A 24,069-nucleotide genomic window follows, 5' to 3' on the forward strand; every position below is an offset into this window, starting at 1 on the left:
CTGAGTGCCGCAGAATTGATGCTTTTGAACTGTGGTGTTGGAGAAGACTCTTGAGAGTCGGTTGGACTGCAAGGAGATCCAACCAGTCCATCCTAAAGGAGATCAGTCCTGGGTGTTCATTGGAAGGACTGATGCTGAAGCTGAAACTCCAATACTTTGGCCACCTCATGCGAAGAGCTGACTCATTTGAAAAGATCCTGATGCTGGGAAAGATTGCGGGCCGGAGGAGAAGGGAACGACAGAGGATGAGATGTTTGGATTGCATCACCGACTCGATGGACATGGGTTTATGTGGACTCCGGCAGTTGGTGATGGACAGGGAGGCCTGGCATGCTGCAGTGCATGGGGTCGCAAAGGTCGGACACTACTGAGCAACTGAGCTGAACAATTCATAATGCTTAATTCTGTTACTGTAGGAGTAGTTTGTTACAAAATATGTGAAACGAATCGCCAGCCAAGGTTCGATGCATGATACAGGGTGCTCGGGGCTGGTGCACCGGGATGACCCGGAGGGATGGGATGGGGAGGGAGGTGGGAGGGGGGTTCTGGAAGGGGAACACATATACACCCATGGTGGATTCATATCAATGTATGGCAAAACAGATACAATATTGTAAAGTTAAAAAATGGATAAATAAACTAATTTAAAAATAAAAATTAAAAAAAAATTATATTGGTGAAGAAGATAATGCTAAACTAATAAGTTTTCCATCGACTAATGACAAAGAGACAGGGTATAACTTTTATATAAATAGAAAGCATGATTAAAACACTTCAGAAGAGAAAATTTATAACTGGATTTTACTAAAGCACAATATTTTAGATTTATAGCCCTTTGTTTTTAAGAAATTTAATGTAATATGACATTTAACTAAATACATATACCCATTTATACCATACATGCTGTCATTAGATGAGGGAGATAAAGAGTAATATTTATGGATAGAGGGTCCTCTTTCATTTTCCCTGGATGACAAAGATAAGAAAAACATTGGCTCTTCTTTTTTTGAGGGGAGTAGTCACCTTAAGATCCATGGCTGGAGAGGAGTGAAGAGAATAGAGTGTCTCTGGTGACTGAGGGACTCATCTGATGCCATGATACAAATTCCTCATGAAGTTAATTTAAAAAATAATAATTACGTTATTTAAAAGAGTAAAGTATTATTCATAGCTATGAATAAATCTTCAGTGTACAGAGAGGCAATGACTTACTCAAGTTTCTTTATAAACTTGGGATGCTGTGTTGCAAGAGTTAAAATATGAATTTGGTCAGTACCTCTTCCTGCATTTAATATATTAGATAAATTCAGCAAGAACTACAAAAAAAAGAAGGTTTGACTCTTAAAAAGACACTGAGTTTAATTACCTCATAGACAAATTTGTGATTCGTTTATTTAAAAAAAAATCTTCATGATAAAATCATTTCAATACATAACTTCAACCACACTGCTTTCATGGTGACATCTCATTGACCGGAATGCATAACTATTAGACCATCCTTGTCTGGGAAGATTCTTTGGCAGTTTTTGGCTCAACTGTCTGTTTAGAAGGGATTTAGCCAAGTTTCACTTGGGAATTGATTGGTGAAAATACAGTCCAACTTCTTCATGGGAAAACCAGGGAATTAAACAATCAGTTGGTTTCTAAATTTAGGTACCAAGAGAAGATAGCAACAAAATCCATAATCAACAGCAGGTAAATACCATTTCTACCTGTTTCTATTTTAGCCTGTACTAATTCCAAATACAACTGCCATCTTTTAAAAATAAACAAACCAAAAAATGAACAAGCCCACTTTTAAGTCCAGTGAATTTGAAATAGCAAACAAGGTATTATTTACTGTTTGTACCATTAGATATTTCTTTTTGTTCCATTTAATTTTTGTTAAAAATAACAAATGTTTATGTAGTCAGAATTATAGGAAATTAAAGCTAGAACAACTAGCAGACAGAGTTTTCATGACTGAGGAGTTGTGTGAAAATTTTTACTTTGGTTTCTATTCACTGGATTTTTTTTTTTTTTTTACTTTTCTAGTCTAAAAAAAAGCACCTCATTTTTCTTCCCTGTTAAAAGTATAAATTAGGCCTAGATATCAATAAATCTCATAAATCTTTTAAAAAGTGGGTCTACAACCCAAAGAGTAGCTTAAACACTACCTTGAGTTTACTTGATTTAAGGAACATTTGACTCCATCATGTTTAATTTTTCTTCCTCTTCTTATTTTTAAGGAGATTGCTTAATGTGATGGTGAAAACTATGAGCCATGTGTAACCCCTGGGTGGTATGGTTAAAAGAGCTGCTGCTTTTGATGGTGTTCACTCATTCAGCCCTCAAGCCAGCAATGCCTCCAGCGATCACAAAAAGACCTTTCAACATCTTCTGGGCTGCCCCAACAATGCAGTGTCAGCATTTCTTCAATGTGGATCTGAATCTTCAATTATTTAATATTATATCAAATCCTTTGGAGACTCAGAGTGGATCGACAGTCACCATAATTTATCCAAATGAATTAGGGTATTATCCTTATTTCTCTCCAGAGGGAAAATCCTTTAATGGAGGGATACCACAGAATATGAGCCTTCCTACACACCTGAGGAAGACCGCTGGTGACATTGCAAAAGTTTTTCCTTGGTGGAGATCAGAAGGTCTTGTTGTCATTGACTGGGAAAGCTGGAAGCCACAATGGGACAGAAATTGGGGCAATAGAGTAATATATAAAAACCACTCTTTAGACTTTACTAGAAACCACCATCCTGATTGGTCGGAAATGAAAGTGAGAACAGTTGCCCAAAAGGAATTTGAAACTGCTGGAAAGAGTATTATGAATGCTACTCTCACACTGGCTTTAGAAATGAGACCAAAATGTTTATGGGGCTTTTATCTCTATCCAGACTGCTACAATTATGATTATAGGATAAATCCACAGACCTACACAGGTAAATGCCCAAGTGATGAAATTTTCCGCAATGACCAACTCCAGTGGCTATGGGAAAAAAGCAGAGCACTTTATACTTCAGTGTATTTGGATAAAATATTGAAGTCAAGTTTAAATGCTTTGAAATTTGTTCATTATCGAGTTAGAGAAGCTATGAGAATTGCTGAAATGGCTAAAGATGACTATGTTTTACCAGTTTTTATTTTTTCCAGACCATTTTATTTGCATAGTATTGAAGCTTTGTCACAGGTAAGAAAAAAATACAGTCACACATTAAAAAATGGAATTTTGGTAGAATATGAAATTTAGGGAATAATGTTTTAGGATGTTTATATTCCCTTAATAATAGAATGCTATTCTATTACTAAAACCATGTAGTCCTTCAAACGTCAAGCCAATTCTGAAACAATATCATTGACAATTAGATGTTGGCTTAAGAGTTTGTAAGTGATGATTCTTACCAGCTTAGCATTTACAAGGGTTTCCTGCAGAACTGTAGTTAAGTTTAAGTTTAATCATGCAACAGATTAAATTTAACTAGGGAGAAAATTCATATTAAAGAAGCTCTTAACATGAAACTGTAGCAGCAATTTTCCAAATCAAAACTGTACAAAGGAGAGCTTGGGTAAATTATTTACCAAGTATATTTTCAATATATTGCATTTTTATGTTTTAATTGATTAGGTTACTTAAAAAATAATATAGATTGTTGATTTTATCTTTAAAAATCTAAAATGTGATCTAGTGATGAGTGTCAAGGCAATGAAAGTGGTTTATATAAAAGTATTCTTAGACTTACACAGGGTAGGAAGCACAAAGATGTAGGAATGAACTGGTTTGGAAGATAATGAGTTTGTAGACACTCAGAAGTGTTCAAGCTTTATCTAGATTGTCACTTATATAGGATATTCTTATAGGGAGTCAATTATTGGGTGGGTGGTCAGGTGAGAAAACCCTTAAATCTCCATCAATAGCTGTGAGCTCGCAATTCAGTTTTTCTAGTACACAACACAGAAGCAGTACTGAGACCACTTACATTTGTGATAAGGACATTTAAATGCAATATCAGTTCTTCCTCAAATATTTCAGAATAAAATCTATTGACCCAAATACTGTTCAGTAGGCTTTACATTGCGTTCCTTGTAGGATTACTCAGTATTATTCAAATTGGAATGTTCATTCAGTGTTTAGGAGGAAAAGAAATATAGCACCGTGATAAAATGTTGGAGGATGTCAGATATACCTAATCTGCCTCACCCTCAAACACGGATCTTTTCTTACCTGCTTTAGCACTTTCTTTTTGATGGGGTTTTTCCTATTCTAGAGGAAAATTGCCACTTGGGAACCCAATTAGTCCTTGGAAAGTTCTTGACTATGTTGGATCTACTCTGCCTCTGGATAACTTCATATCACTGCTAGTTCTAATCCTAACTTCTGGTGCAATACAGAATAAATCAAATCTCTATTTCAAAAGCCTTCTCCAAGTATTGGATGATGTCAGTCAGACCTACCAAAATCTTCTCAATAAATTATTCCTCAAGGAACAGATTTCTCAAATCATGTCACTTTCTCAAATCCACTGGGGAAAAGACTAGGTTATATTTATTCCTTCAAAAAATACATATTGAGTGTCTACAATATGTCACAATATATTATGAATAATGAGTAGAAAATAATAACCATGCAGTCAGATATTTTGCCTTGATAGAAAAAGATAGAATGCGATAAGCCACATTTTAATGAAATTCTTATTTGTAACGTCCCCTTTTTGGGGTAATATTTGATTTTCAAAGTCAATTATAGGCTAAGTATCACCTCTGAGCTCTATTTCAGAAAACCAAAATTATAGTGTTACCTGAGTAATAGTATACTGAAGTGTTTTAATACTATGCTATTATTGCCTTTCCTTTTTCACATATCAGCAAAGAGCATGAATCTCATTTATTGTTTAAATAGCATTATTATGTTATAACATCTTTTATTCCCTGGAGAAGGAAATGGCAACCCACTCCAGTATTCTTGCCTGAAAAACCCCATGGACAGAGGAGCCTGGTGGGCTACAGTCCAATGAGTCACAAGGAGTTGGACATGACTGAGCGACTAAGCACAACATCATTTATTATGTTCTTTGTATTGTAATTATGAAATCACTTAAAGCTAACTCTGCTGGATATTTTCTTTCCAGTGTCTCAGTTTCAATGAGAGACCTGATTTTCATTTAATGAAGGCAATGCTAGTTAGTATAATGGAAGAATGATTTTTTTTTCTTGTTTCATTATGTAGACAAATTGTGAAACACAGTGCTAGGTTCCTGGAGACTTCATATAATGCAGAAGAGCTTTGCTGAAGCATGGCCATTTTCTCATTTTGGCTTTTGAATACTCTACCTTTATACTGGATCTCTGATTTTCCACACCTTGCAGGGATGGAAAGAATGCAGACTGTCCATCTATCATTCCTTCTCTCTTTCATCTCTCCCTATTTCCTGCTTCTTTGCTCTTGGTCTGTAATCATGAATATGACCTCCTCTGTTTTTCATCCTGGTGAATTATAATCTACTTAGTCATCCTACTTGAGAGTCACTTGGATGCCTCCCTTCTCTTTCCATTATCCGGTAGGTAACTAAATCTCATCCATCTTAATTTCCAAAGAACTATTCAATCTGTCCTCTCTGCTTTACAAGGACTGACCTTGCCTTTGTTGAAGCTCTCATCATTTCTCACTGAACAGTTTTCATCATCTCCTAATTGGGGTCCCCGACTGTCATCTTGACTTCCCCCTCCAATACGTTTTTATGACAGCTGAAAATACCTTAGTTGCAAATGTGTGGCCTTCCAGTGTCAAAACTTTCTTGTAGCTAAACCCTAACACTTTAAAATTGTGTAATAAAATACACACAAAAGACACTTGTATTTGGCTGTTACTCGTCTGTTGGGTTAGCCAGAAAATTCATTTGGGTTGTTCTATATGATACTTCTGGTAGCGCTTAGTTGTCTTTAACTTCATTCAAAACAACTTTGTTTGATTGTATTGTGACAGCTGTCATATCAGAGTGCAAACAAACCGAAAAGATAAACAGACTCATAGATATAGATAACAAACTGATCATGTCCCATGGAAGCAGCTAGAGGGTTGGAAATTATAAAATAAATAAGACCTAGAGATATAATGTACAGCATAGGGAATGCAGTCAATAATACTGTAGTAACTATGTATGGTGACAGATGGTAACTAAGCTTATTATGGTGATCATTTTGTAATACATAAAAAAATCAAATCACTATGCCATACACCTGAAACTAGCACAATATTTGCAAATCATTTATACTTCATTTAAAATATAAAAAATTAAAAGTTAGAAATGTCTTATCCAAATGAGTGAATTTTTGTGTAGCCATTTTAATACTGAAGATGGAAGCAGAAACATTTTCTGCATATTATGCTTATTATTTCAAGAAAGATAAAAACAATAGAAATGCATAAAAAGATTTATGCAGTGTATGGAGAAGGTGCTGTGACTGATCAAACATGTCAAAAGTGGTTCGCGGATTTTCATGCTGGAGATTTCTCACTGGACAATGCTCCAAGGTGAGGTAAACAAGTTGAAGTTGATAGTGATCATATCAAACCATTGATTGAGAACAATCAACACTATACCACATGGGAGAGAGCCAACATACTCAGAATATCCAAATCTTGAAAATCATTTGCACTAACTTGGTTATTTTCATTGTTTTGATATTTGGGTTCCACGTAAGTTAAGCAGAAAAAAACCCTTCTTGACCATATTTCCACATGCGATTCTTGACTTAAACATAATGAAAATGTTCCGTTTTTACAACAAATTGTGATGGGCAATGAAAAGTGGATATTGTACAATAATGTGGAAGGAAGAGGTCATAGGGCAAGTGAAATCAACCACCACCAACCACACCAAAGGCCTATCCAAAGAAGGTGGTGGTGTGCATATGGTGGGATTAGAAGGGGTGGCTTTTATTATGAGCTCCTTCTGGAAACCAACCAATTCCAACAGCTACTGTTCCAATTAGGCCACTGAAAGCAGCACTCAAACAGAAAAGCATCTGGAATTAGTTGACAGAAAATGCATTATCATCCATCAGGATAGCATGAGACTGTATCTTTCTTTAATGACCAGGCAAAACTGTTACAGCTTGGCTACTGTTCCAAGTAGGCCACTGAAAGCAGCACTCAAACAGAAAAGCATCTGGAATTAGTTGACAGAAAATGCATTATCATCCATCAGGATAGCATGAGACTGTATCTTTCTTTAATGACCAGGCAAAACTGTTACAGCTTGGCTGGGAAGTTCTGATTCATCTGCCATATTCGTCAGACACTACACCTTTGGATGTCCATTTGTTTCAGTCTTTACAAAATTCTCTTAATGGAAAAAAATTCAACTCCCTGGAAAGGAGTTGTTTGGTCAAAAAGATAAAAAGTTTTGGGAAGATAGAATTATGAAGTTGCCTGAAAAATAGCAGAAAGCAGTGGAGCAAAAGAGTGAATATTTTGTTCAGTAAAATTCTTCATGAAAGTGAAAAATGTGTCTTGTATTTTTACTTGAACTCCAAAGAACTTTTTGGCTAACCTAATACAAGGATTCAGATACATTTACTTCTCCCCAGATCCCCAGTGCTTTTTACCTACCATAAGAGTTACTGACACTTCTCAAGGAATTGCGCTTTTTCCTACATATGACTCTGCCTTTTCTTTTTTTCCTACTGGATAAAAAACTCTGCTCTCTTAAGTCTATTTTATCAATTTATACTCCTTTCCAAAGACTACTCTGAAATTTCCCCTTTTGAAGGAAATCTTCCCATACACTTCCATGCAGCATTAACCACTTTCTCTAATCTATGTATGTCTTGTGGGTGCTAATACATAATTTAATTTGTTATCCTGCAATTATATATGTCTTTCATAATCATTACACTAAAACACACTCTCCAGAACAAGAAATGGAATCTATTTCATTTTTATATTCTTAGTGTCTAGCATACTGCTTGGAACATCATAAATATTTATCAGGGAAGTATCCCAGGCAGAATTACCTTTTCCGATCCTGCTCTGTACTCCTTTGTTTTAGAAACAAAGATAACATTATCAGTGTGTTCTTTACCACAGTTGATGGACTGAGACATTATTGAATTGTCAGTGATTAAATATGGTTGGCAGAATCTACTTGTGACCTTTCTCTTTTTTAGGAGGACTTAGTGCATACAATTGGTGAGAGTGCAGCATTGGGGGCATCAGGAGTAATATTGTGGGGAGGATATGACTATTCTGATTCAAAGGTAAGCAGTGGTTTCCCCACCAGCATCTTGGAGATATTCAAGATATTGGTTTTTGTTTTAATTTTCCATGTCAGAGACAAACTGTTGCTAATTATCTGCTCAGTTGACTTTAACAAAACTCAGAGAGCACAGAGACTCACATTGAGCAATTTGTCTGTACCAGCCTCAGTGTTTGTTAGTAGTGTAAAAAGAGCACAAGTTTTCCAATCAGACAACCCTAAATAATCCAAATTTTATATTCTAGGGGTGTAATCTTGGGCAAGTTAATTAACCTCTCTGAGTCTCCATTTCTTCATATAAAAAAAAAGTACTGAAAGAAAACCTACTTTGTAAGAATTTTGGTAGATGGTGGCTCAGTGCCAAAGAATCCACCTGCCAATGCAGGATGTGGTTTCGATCCCTGGGTCGGGAAGACCCCCTGAAGATGGAAATGACAACCCATTCCACTATTCTTGCCTGGAAAAATCCCATGGACAGAGGAGCCTGGTGGGGTACATCCATGGGAGTTGCAAAAGAGTCCAACACAACTTAGCAACTAAACAACAGCAAGAATGATATAATATGTATGCAAAAAAAAAGAGAATACCAAATTTTAAAAATAAATATTTTTCAACCAAACAAAGGATGGATTCTCCAAAAGTGATTCTTTATTTTCTGATTATCTATGATAGAAATGCTCATTGGAGGAAAAAAAAAATTATATATATATATATATATATATATATTTATTAACATTCTACTCTTGATAGCAATTATCACATGGAATAACTATTATTTTTCCACAGCTGACTTTGAACATATTCAGTTGGTGGCCTGTTGCACTACCTAAGTGAAAATTCAGAAACCACAGTTTTCCTCATTTTTAGGTATTAATGGATTGGCTTCCCAGGTGGCTCAGTGGGTAAAGAATTTGCCTGCAATACAGGAGATGCAGGTTTGATACCTGGGTGAGGAACATCCCACTCCAGTATTCTTGCCTGCAGAATCCCATAGACAGAGGAGCCTGGCGGGCTACACTCCATGGGGTCTCAAAGAGTTGGAACACGACTGAAGTGACTGAGCATGCGCTCATGCACATGTATTAGCAAATAGTTCACTTTCCAAGTATTAGAGCACTCAGTCTCATAAAATATAAAAACAGTCAGCGCTTTCTCATTTGGCATTCCACAAATCAGCATGCTGGTATTGGTAAGAGGAGGAGGCCTAAGGTTGAACTACTTGGATTCCAATGTTCACTTTTTGTCTCCTACTAGCGAATGACCTTGAACAAATTTCTACAATTTCTTTATCTGTTAAATGGGGAGAATAATAGTATCTATCTCATAGGGCTGTTATGAGAATTACATTATTAATACATGTAAAGCACTTAAACAGTACCTGGCACATGCCAAGTGCCATGTAAGTGGTGGTTGTTATCATCCAGGTTAAAACTTCTTGCTTCTCCTCCCCACACCCCAAGCTTGGGTCTCAGTTATGGGGAAGAGGAGTACCATTCATTTCTTTGCTCATTTGCTTCAAGGATGAGTGTTGGAGATTGGGATAGAGAGGAGGCAAAGTGGGCAAAGTAATTTTTATTTATATGGTGGCTTTTAAAATTATTGTGGTCTTTTGAAGACCATCCCACATGGCTGCCATTTAAGGTCTGGCTCTTTCTTGCATGAGGTTAGAGATGCTTCCAATCCCCATACAACTTGCACCTTCAAGTTTTGCTCCTGAGGCATTGAAGACAGGGAGCTGACATATGTTGAGAAAGGCTGGGAAGAGGATCAGGGGATCACATTGGAATGGGTTCAGGTTGTTGAAGTGTTCGTGAGACATCCAGGTAAAAATGTCAAATAGGTAGGTGGGTGTACAGTTGATCAGAGATAAATTCTGGGAAATACACATCTGGGATTTCTAGTTAAGGCAGTGAGAAGGGGTAAGTTTATCCAGAGAGTATAGCTGGAAAAGAGAAAAATTAAGCCTAGGGCACTCCAGGGTTAAGAGGTAGGGAAGATGAGCTAGTAAATGAGATTAGGAAGTAGCATTCAGTGAGAAAGGAAAAATCCAGGAGAGTGTAATATACCAGAAGATAAGTGAAGAAGGAATTTCAAGGAAGAGGGCTGGGACAGAACAGGGGAACCCAAGTTGAACCTAAGTGGGTTTACCTGTACTCTATGCTCTCTGTGATTCGTCTCTCCCCCGAGTCTTCTTTCTTCCTCTTCCCTCCCTCTTTCTTGCTTCTCCCTTTCTTGTTTTGTTCAGTGCTTTCCCTGTTCTATTTTTCCCATCTGTCCTACAAACTTCCTCAGATGCCTCAGATAAGGAGCCATGCCTTGACTAAAACTAGCGTTTATTCCTAAACATAATGTGAGGCTGACCTGGACCGAATATGCTTGGAACAGAAATGTTACACACAGATTTTCGGAACTTGCTATTGCCCGAAGTGACACCTTGTTCAACTGCCTGCCATTAGTAGTTTATTCTACTTTATGACTTTCCATTTGAGCCCCTGAATCCTTTCCACATGGATTCACAGTTTTGGGGCCTCTTCTCACAGAGAAGCTATCCTACTGTTTCGAATTAATTGGAGTTTAATTATGCCTTCATGTTACGTATGCATGCCTGCTCAGTCATGTCTGACTCTTTGTGACCCTTTGGACTGTAGCCTGCCAGGGTCCTCTGTCCACAGAATTTTCCAGGCAAAAATACTGGAGTGCGTTGCCATGTCCTTCTCCAAGGATCTCCCCAACCCAGGGATCAAATCTGAGTTTCCTGTATCTCCTGCATCGCAGGCATATTCTTTACGGCTGAGCCATCGGGGAAGCCCTTCCATTAGAGTTAGTATTGATCAAAATAATTGAAGTGCTGATAGAAAACACACTTTATTAATGAATCTACTAGGATTTTTCCCATGGTACTTCCTTCATGGATTAAGGCAAGCAGTGATGAAGATTCTAGCCAGAATCTTCCGGGCTCGCTGATGGTGTCATTTCAGTTTGGCCAGGACATCCTAGCTGCGCAGTGTGATCACCAGTAGGTAGAACTGTGTACTAGCCTCAAAACCCAAGGTTGTGGACAATCAATGGTGCCTAGTGGCAGATTTATGGGAAGACAATCTAACTTTCCATATGCTATACAAGTGACTCAGAAACTTGGTAATAAATAATAATCTTTTGTAGAATCCCTCCTATAACCCGAACGATGGATACATAAAGTATGATGTATTTTGACTATGAAACTGAACCACAGCTACATTTCTTTTTTTTTAAAGAGCTACATGTATGAATGCGGGGAAAAGATCTTGAAAATGTTTGCAAAGCAAGTTGTAGAAAATAAAATATTCTAAATGATATAAATGTATATAAGAATTTAAAAACACAAAATAAAAAAAAGAATTTAAAAACACAAAATAATATTATTTTACATATTGTTCATAATTACATTTACATGTAGTAAAGTTATAAAAACATGGATGTAAGTACTACCCCTCCCCACTTCAGGAGAACTGTTATCTCTGAAGAGGTAAGGAGAAGAATGGGATAACTTGGTAGTCTGAGAAAAATCTGACCTGATGTTAACATATATGAAGTATCAGTATCAAAACTGTTTCACAAATTTAAAAAAATCATCCCACATTAAAGATTTTCTTTTTAAAGTGTCAGTACAAATATCTTTTAAAGGATACTCTTGTGGAAAAATGTGGAATCATCCTCCCCAGAAAATGGTATGAAATTGGTTCATTAGAGTATTCCTAACTAAAGGCATGGATCATCACTTATGGGATTTTATAAGGGCTTAGTCTTTCATTTAAATGCTAAATCCACTGAAACTCTTTCTCCTCAGGCTTACCAATACAAAAGTCAATATTAATAAATACTACCTGGACAATTGAATCATGTTTTGAAAGTGATCTAAATAGATCTCTGTTTTTCCCACAGGAGACCTGCTTGTCTGTGCAAAAATTTATTCAAGGGCCATTGGGCCATTATGCTGTTAATGTGACAACTGCAGCCAAACTCTGCAGTCAAAGTCTATGTAACAACAATGGAAGATGTATTCGAAAAGCGTCTGAATCCTCCTCCTATCTGCATATGCCGGGAAGTAGCAGTAAGAAATATGGCCTAAGCAAGAGATTGAGAGTCATCATTTCCCCAGCCAATAAACTGAAGACAATAAAGGACATGAAGGATGGGTTTGTATGTCACTGCTATCATGGCTGGCATGGAGAGTCTTGCCAGCAACTTTCTTCAGATGTCCTGGGAAGGAAGAATAAGGCCCCTATTGCTAACTTTAAATTATCAGTTTTTCTCAGCATGACCTTATTAGTGATTCTCTTCATTTTTCTACCCCCATGACAATGTCATTTTTTCCTTGAAATTCTGAAAAGCAGAAAATGCTGGGGTTTTTTTTCTTTAACTTCAATATACTTCTAAAATATTTGTTCTCTTTAAAGCGGAAAAAAAAAAAGGAGGGGGTGGATGGGTAATCTTTGGCTCTATAGAGCCATTAGATAGAGCAATTCTTTCTTGGATGCTTACCTCATGCGAGGCTCTAAGGATTAAGGATGTGAATGTACCAAAGTCTCTGTCCTTGGGAAACATAAATTCTTGTGAGAAGATGAACGATAATAAACAAATGCATTTGTATCAAATGGTGCTAAGTGCTGTGGAGAATAACAAAGCATGGTAAAGGGACAAGGGAGGGCAGTGGAGATTGTTTACAGGGTGGTCAGGTATGGCTCCCTCATGAGAGGACCTGAAGGTAGGAGGACAAGATCACAAGATGTTTGAGAAGAGCATTCTCAGATTAAGGAAGAGCAAATGCAAGAGTCGTTACATGAGAGCAGGTTTAGGCCAGTGTGGCTGATGCAGGAGGAAGAGTGAGTCAGGTCATTAACTATTTGAACTAAGAGGTTGAATGAAGGTAATTTTTTAAAAAACAATAATTTAAGAGAAATTTTTGAAGGAAAGTAGGTCAAGAAAGATCTACCTTCATTTTATTATTTTTTAAAAAATAAATATACACTTAAATTGGATCGCAAAAAGAGCATAGGTTATGAATAGATGTTGTTACAATGGTTCTGAGACTCCGATTGTTAATAGCAAATAAATTTGTAATAAGGTGATATGAGATATGGAATACACATGGAAGCTAAGGAAGGCAACCACTGGGTTATAGCTATTTCTGCTCCAGAGACTGGGAATTCCTACATGATACAAATGAACCCCAGGATACCGAGTCGTGGGATCAGAGGGAATCTATACGGAATACTGTAGGATTCATTTCTAGGCAAAGTATCACTAGGGCTCTTGGAAATTCATTTGGCAGTCATCAATATCAGAAGGTAAGCCCCATTATACTCCCATAAGATGGAATTTATATAGGAGATTCTTTGATGTGATGCTTGTTTGTTTATTGAAGTATAGTGTATCCAAGCAATTAACTTCCTTTTAGATCTTAACGAATGGCAAGTCTTTTGTAAAATTTGTTTTGGCACTTGATCTGATCTAGTTACAATCCAAATAATATGGTTTCATAAAGACTCAAAAGACATTATAGCATATCAAATACTGTTTCCTTCCATAGTTTAGGCAAGATGTTTTCCTGCCTGATATCTTTCAATTATTGCACTTTTACTTTATCCAGGTACATACAATGTTGATTGGCTCCCCAGTGGTTCAGCAGTAAAGAATCTGCTGGCAGGGCTGATAGGTAGACCACAGTCAGATTCAGACTCCCATTTCATTTGTTTGTCTGTTTATTTATTCATTTTCAGGAAAAGTAAAAGTTAAAGAGGCAGGGAAATAGAGTAAGATAAATTGGGGGCTATTTGTAAGTTTCTCAATTTTGTTGGTATCCTGCTGTACCAAGGGTGCAATTACAGTAATTAGATTCTCCTGCCTAGGCTAGAAATGATTTTACCACTGTTAAAGTTAGTACTAGGCCATGATAGGTGAACAAGAATAGCTCCTTCTATCCTTACAGAGGTGGCAAGAATACACAGAAGAACTGTACAAAAAAGATCTTCATAACCCAGATAATCACGATGGTGAGATCACTCACCTAGAGCCAGACATCCTGGAATGTGAAGTCAAGTGAGCCTTAGGAAGCATCACTACGAACAAAGCTAGTGGAAATGACGGAATTCCAATTGAGCTATTTCAAATCCTAGAAGATGATGCTATGAAAGTGCTGCACTCAATATGCCAGCAAATTTGGAAAACTCAGCAGTGGCCACAGGACTGGAAAAGATCAGTTTTCATTCCAATCCCAAAGAAAGGCAATGCCAAAGAATGCTTAAACTACCGCACAATTGCACTCATCTCACATGCTAGTAAAGTAATGCTCAAAATTCTCCAAGCCAGGCTTCAGCAATACATGAACCGTGAACTTCCAGATGTTCAAGCTGGTTTTAGAAAAGGCAGAGGAACCAGAGATCAAATTGCCAACATCCACTGGATCATCGAAAAAGCAAGAGATTTCCAGAAAAACATCTATTTCTGCTTTATTGACTATGCCAAAGCGTTTGACTGTGTGGATCACAATAAACTGTGGAAAATTCTGAAAGAGATGGGAATACCAGACCACCTGACCTGCCTCTTGAGAAACCTGTGTGCAGGTCAGGAAGCAACAGTTAGAACTGGACATGGAACAACAGACTGGTTCCAAATAGGAAAAGGAGTACGTCAAGGCTGTATATTGTCACCTTGGCTTATTTAACTTCTATGCAGAGTACATCATGAGAAATGCTGGGCTGGAGGAAGCACAAGCTGGAATCAAGATTGCCGGGAGAAATATCAATAACCTCAGATATGCAGATGACACCACCCTTATGGCAGAAAGTGAAGAAGAGCCAAAGAGCCTCTTGATGAAAGTGAAAGAGGAGAGTGAAAAAGTTGACTTAAAGCTCAACATTCAGAAAACTAAGATCAAGGCATCCGGTCCTGTCACTTCATGGCAAATAGATGGGGAAACAGTGGAAACAGTGTCAGATTTTATTTTTTTGGGCTCCAAAATTACTGCAGATGGTGATTGCAGCCATGAAATTAAAAGACGCTTACTCCTTGGAAGGAAAGTTATGACCAACCTAGACAGCCTATTAAAAAGCAGAGACACTAGTTTGCCAATAAAGATCCATCTAGTCAAGGCTATGGTTTTTCCAGTGGTCATGTATGGATGTGAGAGTTGCACTATAAAGAAAGCTGAGCGCCGAAGAATTGATGCTTTTGAACCATGGTGTTGGAGAAGACTCTTGAGAGTCCCTTGGACTGTAAGGAGATCCAACCAGTCCATCCTAAAGGAGATCAGTCCTGGGTGTTCATTGGAAGGACTGATGTTGAAGCTGAAATTCCAATACTTTGGCCACCTGATGAGAAAAGCTGACTCATTCGAAAAGACCCTGATGCTGGGAAAGATTGGGCAGGAGACGAAGGGGACGACAGAGGTTGAGATGGTTGGATGGCATCACTGACTCAATGGACATGAGTTTGGGTGGGCTCTGGGAGTTGGTGTTGGACAGGCAGGCCTGGCATGCCGCAGCTCATGGGGTCACAAAGAGCCGGACATGACTGAGCGAGTGAACTGAACTGAACTGATGTGACTCTTTGTGACCATATGGATGGACTTTAGCCCTCCAGGCTCCTCTATTCATGGGATTCTCCAGGCAAGAATATGGAGTAGGTTGACATTTCCTCTTCCAGGGGATTGGCTCGACCCAGGGATCAAACTCATGTCCTGCAATGCAGGAGATATGGGTTCAATCCCTGGGTTGGGAAGATCCCCAGGAGAAAGGAAAGACTAGTTTATGCCTTTGCAATCTTGCCCTCTACCTTAGGTAGCTCCTCAAAGTATTTCTTCCAGACAAATACTATGCTGCCTAAAAGAATAAATTTAGAAAACATTACCAATCTCATTATGTGTAAAATATCAATAAAAATTATGTACCTCTTAAGCTTCACATTCTCTTAACCAAGATATGAAGAGGCTAACCCTAACTCTGACTCTAATCCTTTTTCCCTTTGATTTATGATATGAATCCCACAACAGTTGAAGCTAGTGAAAATGTACTTAAAAATATAATTGCCACATCAAATAGAAAATCATAGGAATTTCAGGGTGGGGGCTTCCATGGTGCCTCAGTGGTAAAGAATCTGCCTGCCAATGCAAGAGACATGAAAATTTTGAAAAATTATGAGTTGAATAAGATAGCTTAAGCAATGAAACTTGGTATGTTTAACTGCTTCGTTGCCAGTCCCCAAGCAACTAACTGTAATCTGCTGCTGCTGCTAAGTCACTTCAGTCGTGTCAGACTCTGTGCGGCCCCATAGATGGCAGCCCACCAGGTTCCTCCATCCCTAGGATTCTCCAGGCAAGAACACAGGAGTGGATTGCCATTTCCTTCTCCAATGCGTGAAAGTGAAAAGTGAAAGTGAAGTCGTTCAGTCTTGTCTGACTCTTAGCGACCTCCTGGACTGCAGCCCACCAGGCTCCTCTGTCCATGGGATTTTCCAGGCAAGAGTACTGTAATCTAGAATCATTATTAATTGAGATATTGTATTACTAATCAATACTGATATTGTAGAAACAGTTAAGAGAATTTAGTTTTGTCTTGTATATAAATTAGAATTCAGTTTCATAACAGAAAGAAAGTCTCTTTTTGAAGTATTCATAGATTCTTAAGGGTTAAGTAGGGTCAGGAGGAAAGAATTGAAAGATGTTAAATGGAGAATGTTAAGAAAATTGAAAAAAATAACAAGTTATAAAATATTCATGTGCAGATATTCGACATTCATGTTCTTTATAATAGTTTTGAGAATCACGCTGTGCTTAGTTGCTCAGTCGTGTCCAACTCTTTGAAATCCCATGGACTGTGGCCTGCCAGGCTCCCCTGTCATAGTATATGCTATATTTTTCTTAGCAATAAACTCTTATAGGGAGTGAATTCTTTCTTGAGAAAAACTTGAGCAAATTCAGAAATTAAAGTTATAGCTATACCGTCATCTATAATTACTTGTTTGTTGAAACATAGCCTCCTTAAAAAGTTAACACATTTCTTGAATTTTTCTACATATAATAGAATTGCAGATGCTATTAATTTCTAACAAAAACAATCTCCAATTGTCTTTTTCACAGACTGAAGTTTTCCACCTAAGCATTGGTCCAATGTTCATAATAGATCCAATCAGTGAATCCCATGCTCTCTCTCATCAAGTATATTTTAAAAAACCAAATTCTGCTTTTCAAGTACCACTATTTCTTAGATGCATTATATTGGGCGGTTCAAGAATTCGCTATTATCTTAGGCTGGAACTGCTCTGCCTTTTTCACAGGCATTCCAGAATAACCTTGTGCAACCCAGAATCTATGAATGGAACATTTCTGAATTTTCTTATTGTATTAGGAGATTCTCTCAAGGCTACATTTGGAAACTAAGATCTAATTTTAAATAGTTTAAAGTTACATGGCTTATGTAATTAGACTGCATGCAATTAATAGTCTTGAACAAATAAACATTTTTAAGGAATTAAAAATCCATTGTATAAAAAAGCATTTACTTCACATTTATAGTTAGTATGTTACTATAAGTAATGCAGAAACTCAATTTTCTTTAGTAATATTAAAGTATAATGCATTTCCCATATCATGTGAACAGACAACCAAAGTAGAGAATAAGTTCTATAATGCTCTTTTTCAAATTCATACAAGCTAATGACTAGTTAGTTACTATATTTGGTGTTTCAATAGTTTATCATAATTTTTAAAAAACAAAGCATGACCTCTTGGTTACATGATTGTAGATACTATTTGTTATTAAAATCTGATGGAGCCCTGGCTGACCAGCACATCCAGTTGCAACATCAAGAACTTAATCATTCATTCAGCAGTTATACCCTAAGTAGAAGCCAGGAGCCTTAAAAGGAGATATGAGATATCTAGATAGCTAAACATACAAGATCCAAACCTGGAAAGTGAAGAAAAATACATGCCAAAATAATTACACCAATGCATACATTTTTATGTGCCGTAATCTTTTCAGATGGCTTAATTTAATGCATTTGACAGTTTATAGGCAAGCTTACTGAAGGTTGACAAGGTTATTAACTGCAATGCCAAAGAGCACTGCAAACTCAGGCATGAAATGACTGAGTATCAGGAATTCAGGCCATAGTGGTGAGATGTCCAGAAAGCAATTCAATTCAGAGGGATTGCCATCTTGGTTAGAAAATCTGTCCTGTATTAAAATGTCAACCAAAGTGCTATAAAGTTGCAGAGAGGAGTGGAGGAAGGAGTGAATGGCTAGATCCCATTCTATATTCATAAATTTAAAAATTAGGGTTTAAGTTCACAAGAATAAATTTCAAATGCTGGACTGCAGCTCATGGCAGAGGATGCCCATCAGTACTTATATTTGGATACATAAAACACTCTCATTATTTATCATCATACCCTTGTCCCCAACCACTCCCGCCAAAGACAGTACTGTGATATGCTGGGAAGGCAAATTAAAACTGTGTGATAAAAATTGAATAGGTGAGATAATGAAACTTTTTCTAGTGGGCTAATGATGGTAACTGACCCTGGAGTCTAAGATTATAACCTCTATTCCATACTGGCTTCTGTTATGGAGAAGATAATTGTGTTATATTACCTTGAGATTTCCTTATTTTGTGTTGCAAACACACCAGGGTAGTTGGAGAGAATTCAAAGAAAGAAATTAGATTTGAGAAAGGGTTTTTGATAGGGAAGTGTGATGAAGAATAAAATAATAAAAACAATGCCATAAAGACTGAAGAATTTAAAAATAGAGATCAAAAGTTAATTTCCATCAGAAAGGCACAATTGGATAAGATACAATGGAATTGAAGTGGTTAAGAAAATACAAGAATAAAAATGATCTGAAGTTGAATAGGCGAAATACAACTAAATTTTTTAAAATAAGTTGAATAAATCACCAAAATTAATGCATAGGCAAGGAAATAAAGAACAACCAAAGCATCTTTTTCATTACCAATTCCTCCAAATACTTTTATTGTTATAACTAGAACTTTGTATTGTTTACAGTTTGAGAAATCCTATTACTCTACAGTGTATTTTCCCACTTGTAATAAATAATGTAGTGATATTGTGCACTGCCTTTTGTGGTGCATAATGACACTAATCAATTTCTTCAGGCCTATCTCTGTGTTCCTACCGAACACCTACTAAACCATTTACCACAGTTAGCTTTCCTTTACCGTAGATAATTAAACAACCTATAATTTGCTCTTAATACCTATGTGTCAAAATAAAGTGGTAGCTTAAAGCTCTGGTTGATGCTGTTTACTTCACCTACCTAAAAAAAAAAGCCCCTGTTATTTTCTGAAAAGAGTTTTGATTGCAGAAAAACATACCATTTTCTCAAGTAACTCTATTAAAAATGATCTTTGTAATAAAATCAACTCAGTTTTTAAGGAGCCATGCCTATTCCTCATAGAATCAATGTGCATCTTCTTTCTTGTTTCCAAAGAACTTTATTAATATATTTTTAAATTTGAGTAATGGTTTCAAAGAGCTGTTACATCAACACTGCACAAAAATCTCAACAGAAGTTGCCTCTCCCAAAAATCTTACCCTACCGCTGCCCACTCTTCTTTTTCTAGATGTTCTTCTTGCTCTAGGCAAACAATGCAGTCAATTCTCGAGTGTTCTTCCAGAGATATTCCTTTGTACAGATCATATATTTACATATACATATTATATATACCATATGCTTATGTATACATATATATATCCTTTGCTCAGACAAATAATGGAAACATATACTTCAAAAATTTTAAATATATATACAGACATATATATAAAACAAATATGCACTTTAAAGAATAATCATATCTGGTGAATATCTGTATCATTATGGAGAGGCAACCTCTTTGTTACAACTGCATAGTATTCCATTGTGTAAAAAGCCACATTTTCTTTAACCAGTCCCTGACTGATAGACATCTGTTTCCAAATTGGAAATGATGAGCAATGATGTAATGAATAGCAGAAGCAGTATTTCTAGGTGAAAGTTTTGTGCATTTTTGTAATTCAGATAGAAATTTCCAGTTGTCTATTTCCACCAGGAATATGCCCTCATTCTTTACTCTTTCTTTGTTACAGTTTGGAGCCAGCCCTTGCACATTTCACCTTGCTCGAATTTCCTACCTTGCTAAAATATGTATGCTTGTACAGAGAAAAGACTGCCATTACCAAAGCAAGGGAAACCCTAGGTTCCAAACCATTCCTGTCAGGACAAAGGCAGAAATTGAAATTAAATCATGCTTGCCTAAAACAAAACAATGTTACCTGGCCACAACCTTTGTCCTTCAAATGCCTGCCCTGCCACTCCAGTCTGTACCCTGACATTCAGATCTGGTATCTGGAGAACCCAGATCAAACTCTCCCATTTAAATATTAGTGCAGTCCCTAGACCTGAGGTTTGGCCTTAGCCTAGTTTCCTGGTTTCTGTTGCCTACTCTGCCTGGTATCCCAGCTCTTCTGGCTTACATCATTTTCTGGGATAATGGGGTGTTTTAAGTTATAATCTTGATGATCGACGTTGAAAAAAAAACTTAGTAACATTCCACAGGCCACTAAATTGCTTTACAGTTCAACAACTTTGAGTAGAAAAGTGAGGATTTAAATCAACCTAATGTTATTTCAAGCAGCTTATTTAACAACAGTAGGATCCCTGGAGGAGGGTTTGACAGAGGAACAGTTTATTCAAAATTTGGTCCTAAGACTTTGTGTGCTTTTCTCAAGAAAGCTGTTGATCTTGAATGTAAGAAATTTCAAGTCCTAAGGGAAAAGTAACACTTTTTAACAAAGACTAAATTCACATACTGGTGCTTCCCTGCTGGCTCAGTGGTAAAGAATCCGCATGCCAATGTAGGAGATGCAGGTTTGATCTCTGGATTGGAAAGATTCTCTGGAGAAGGAAATGGCAACGCACACCAGTATTCTTGCCTGGAAAATGCCATAGACAGAGGAACCTGGAAGGCTATAGTCTATGGGGTCGAAAAGACACAACTTAGCAAATAAACAACAACAATGACAAGTGTATGCACTTATATAATGACAATTACACTCTCTTTCAGGTTGTAAAACACTTCTGCTTTGTAAAAAACACGGCCTTTCAAACTGGAGTGACTTTCCCATTAGCACAAGTGACACTAAATATGCATTTTTATATACTTACAAAAGAAGCTCATTTTTAGGAAGACTGGAAGTGAAGCAGTTTTGTACAATCGAGATAGTCCAATAGTTCTAACATTTGTTCAGATGGAGAGACATCTGTGTTCTTTGATTATGGGATGAAATAGAGTTATAAGAAAATTCATAACCTAATGAAGAATTGTGGAACTTAAGAGATCTTATCATATAGTAGATTATATTGTAATACTATAGGCATCAATTTTTAAGAAAATCTATGGGAAAACTTAATTGGGAAAACTTTGTCTATTAGTATTCATTTTTTACTCTATGGAACACTTAGAGCCAGCTTTCATGATGTTAATATTTAAATGAGGAAGAAATTAAGACCCATCTGCATAAGACAGTGATTAACAGGCTAAGGTAATAACATTAATCAGAGAAACAAAAATAAAATAGAAGCCTATTATTGGCTTTTCTTCGAATTAGCTTTTATGAGAAAGCAGCCTAACAACTATTTCTACAGAGTTGAGTTAAACTCAGCAGCCCTGCTCTGTTTTCCATTCGATAAGTATTTAGCATATGTATTTATTATTGACAACAAAATATCACTCGGAAAGCACTTTCTTTAAAGGTTTGGAAATAAAACACTGCCTTTAAAAATTTCCAATAAAAATGGGGATCATGACCTTCAGCACATCTTTTTAAACCCTATGTATTTAGGGGCAGACACACTTGGCATCTTAAAGGTTTTGGAAACAAGTCCCCATATCATGAAGAAAACAAACAGAACAGTTGTAGATTTGTAAAATTACTTCCTTCCGAGTATGCTCAGTTGCTAAGTTGTGTCTGACTCTTTGTGACCCCAGGGACTGTAGCCCACCAGACTCCTCTGTCCATGGGATTCTCCAGGCAAAAATACAGGACTGGGTTGCCATTTCCTCCTCCAGGGGATCTTACCAGCCCAGGTACTGAACCCATGTCTCCTGTGTCTCCTGCTTTGGCAGGCAGATTCTTTACCACTGAGCCACTTGGGAAGCCTAATTCCTTCCACTAGCACTTTAATATTAAGCGATATGAATGTGTATGTTTTTATAAGTCTTCCTAAAGTATTCTGTCTAATCTTACAGATTAGTATGAATCACCATGCTGTATGAAAGAAAACTACACTGAGTATATAACAGAAATTAAGGGTTGCAATCAGAATTAAAACTAGCAGGATTAATTTCAGTTCAGTTCAGTTCAGTCGATCAGTCATGTCCGACTCTTTGCAACCTTGTGGACTGCAGCACACCAGGCTTCCCTGTCCATCACCAACTCCCAGAGCTTGCTCAAACTCCTGTCCATTGAGTCAGTGATGCCATCCAACCATCTCATCCTCTGTCGTCCCTTCTCCTCCTGCCCTCAATCTTGCCCAGCATCAGGGTCTTTTTCAAGGAGTCAGTTCTTCGTATCAGGTGGCCAAAGTATTGGAGCTTCAGCTTCAGCATCAGTTCTTTCAATGAATATTCAGGACTGATTTCCTTTAGGATGGACTGGTTTGATCTCCTTGTAGTCCAAGGGACTCTCAAGAGTCTTCTCCAACACCACGGTTCAAAAGAATCCATTCTTTGGCGCTCAGCTTTCTTTATAGTCCAACTCTCACATCCATACATGACCACTGAAAAAACCATAACTTTGACTAGATGGACCTTTGTTGGCAAAGTAATGTATCTGCTTTTTATATGCTCTCTAGGTTAATAGGATTAATTTATGGATTTATAATATTATTTTTCTGTGTTGGTGATTGTTAAAAATATTGTGAAGTTCTTCCAAATAACTCATCTCTGTCCTGGATTGACAAGAGCCTCTTCCCAGGCTTCCTGCCTCTTCTTTCCTGAGCGCTTTCCCTTTCAGGCTTGCCTCAATACGGCAGCCTGAGGAATCCGGTTAAACCCAAGTAAGACCATGTCATTCTTCTCTCCAAACTCTGCAATTCCTTCTCATCTCCATTAGATTGATATCCAGAGCCACAACAAGGACATGCAAGACCCTCTCTCTTATCTTTTTGTCTTTTTCCCTTAGTCAGTGGGCTCTTTGTATTCCCTTAAACATGACAGGCATGTGCCTGTCTCAGGGCCTTTGTATCTGCTTCCCCACCTCCATGCTTTCCTGGACATCCTCCAAGCTTCTGCTTTATCTTCTTTTCATGTCTCTTCTTTTCAGATTACTGATGCATTCATATCTAAAAAGAATCTTTGCTTAATTCTTTTCTTTGCTATTACCACATTCCAATATGCTGTATATTTATTTATTCACCTTGTCTATTAGCTGTTTTCACCTGGAGAAGGAAATGGCAACCTACTCCAGTATTCTTGCCTAGAGAATCCCATGGACAGAGAAGCCTGGTGGGCTACAGCTCATGGGGTCACAAAGAGTTAGACACGACTTAGCAGGCATGCACCCCTGCAAGGATTTAAGCTCTGTGGAGGCAGAGGGTTTTTGTCTGTTTTGCTCACTACTGTATTCCTAGTACTTAGAACGGGAGCCTGGTATACAGAAGGTGCTTGATACAAATTTCCTCAACTTTAAATATTCTGCTTTCACCCAGGTGCCAGGGCCCCAAAGATCACCAGGAAGACACCTGTCGTTCCGTGAGTTGGGTGATGACACATGGTAGCAAAG

General features: G+C 37.4%; 1 protein-coding gene across 1 annotated transcript; it reads left to right on the forward strand.

The window, feature by feature from the left end:
- The first annotated feature begins 1,541 nt into the window (after positions 1-1,541).
- Positions 1,542-12,883, forward strand: LOC145523579 (hyaluronidase-4-like). The gene is made up of 4 exons (XM_081534139.1): positions 1,542-1,695; positions 2,229-3,184; positions 8,161-8,250; positions 12,171-12,883. Exons 2-4 carry the CDS (start codon positions 2,264-2,266, stop codon positions 12,585-12,587), a joined length of 1,428 nt encoding a protein of 475 aa, XP_081390265.1. The 5' UTR covers positions 1,542-1,695; positions 2,229-2,263; the 3' UTR covers positions 12,588-12,883.
- Positions 12,884-24,069: the final 11,186 nt, after the last annotated feature.

This window comes from Giraffa tippelskirchi, chromosome 10, assembly GCF_054371585.1.
Source record: "Giraffa tippelskirchi isolate mGirTip1 chromosome 10, T2T-mGirTip1v1.2.pri, whole genome shotgun sequence".
In the NCBI taxonomy this organism is placed as follows: domain Eukaryota; kingdom Metazoa; phylum Chordata; class Mammalia; order Artiodactyla; family Giraffidae; genus Giraffa; species Giraffa tippelskirchi.

Bases quoted from the DNA above. Each gene is read 5' to 3' on its own strand.
- LOC145523579 (XM_081534139.1), top strand. From the start codon at position 2,264: ATGTGTAACCCCTGGGTGGTATGGTTAAAAGAGCTGCTGCTTTTGATG. The intron at 3,185-8,160 runs GTAAGAAAAAAA...TCTCTTTTTTAG, and splicing joins GTATTGAAGCTTTGTCACAG to GAGGACTTAGTGCATACAAT. The intron at 8,251-12,170 runs GTAAGCAGTGGT...TTTTTCCCACAG, and splicing joins ATGACTATTCTGATTCAAAG to GAGACCTGCTTGTCTGTGCA.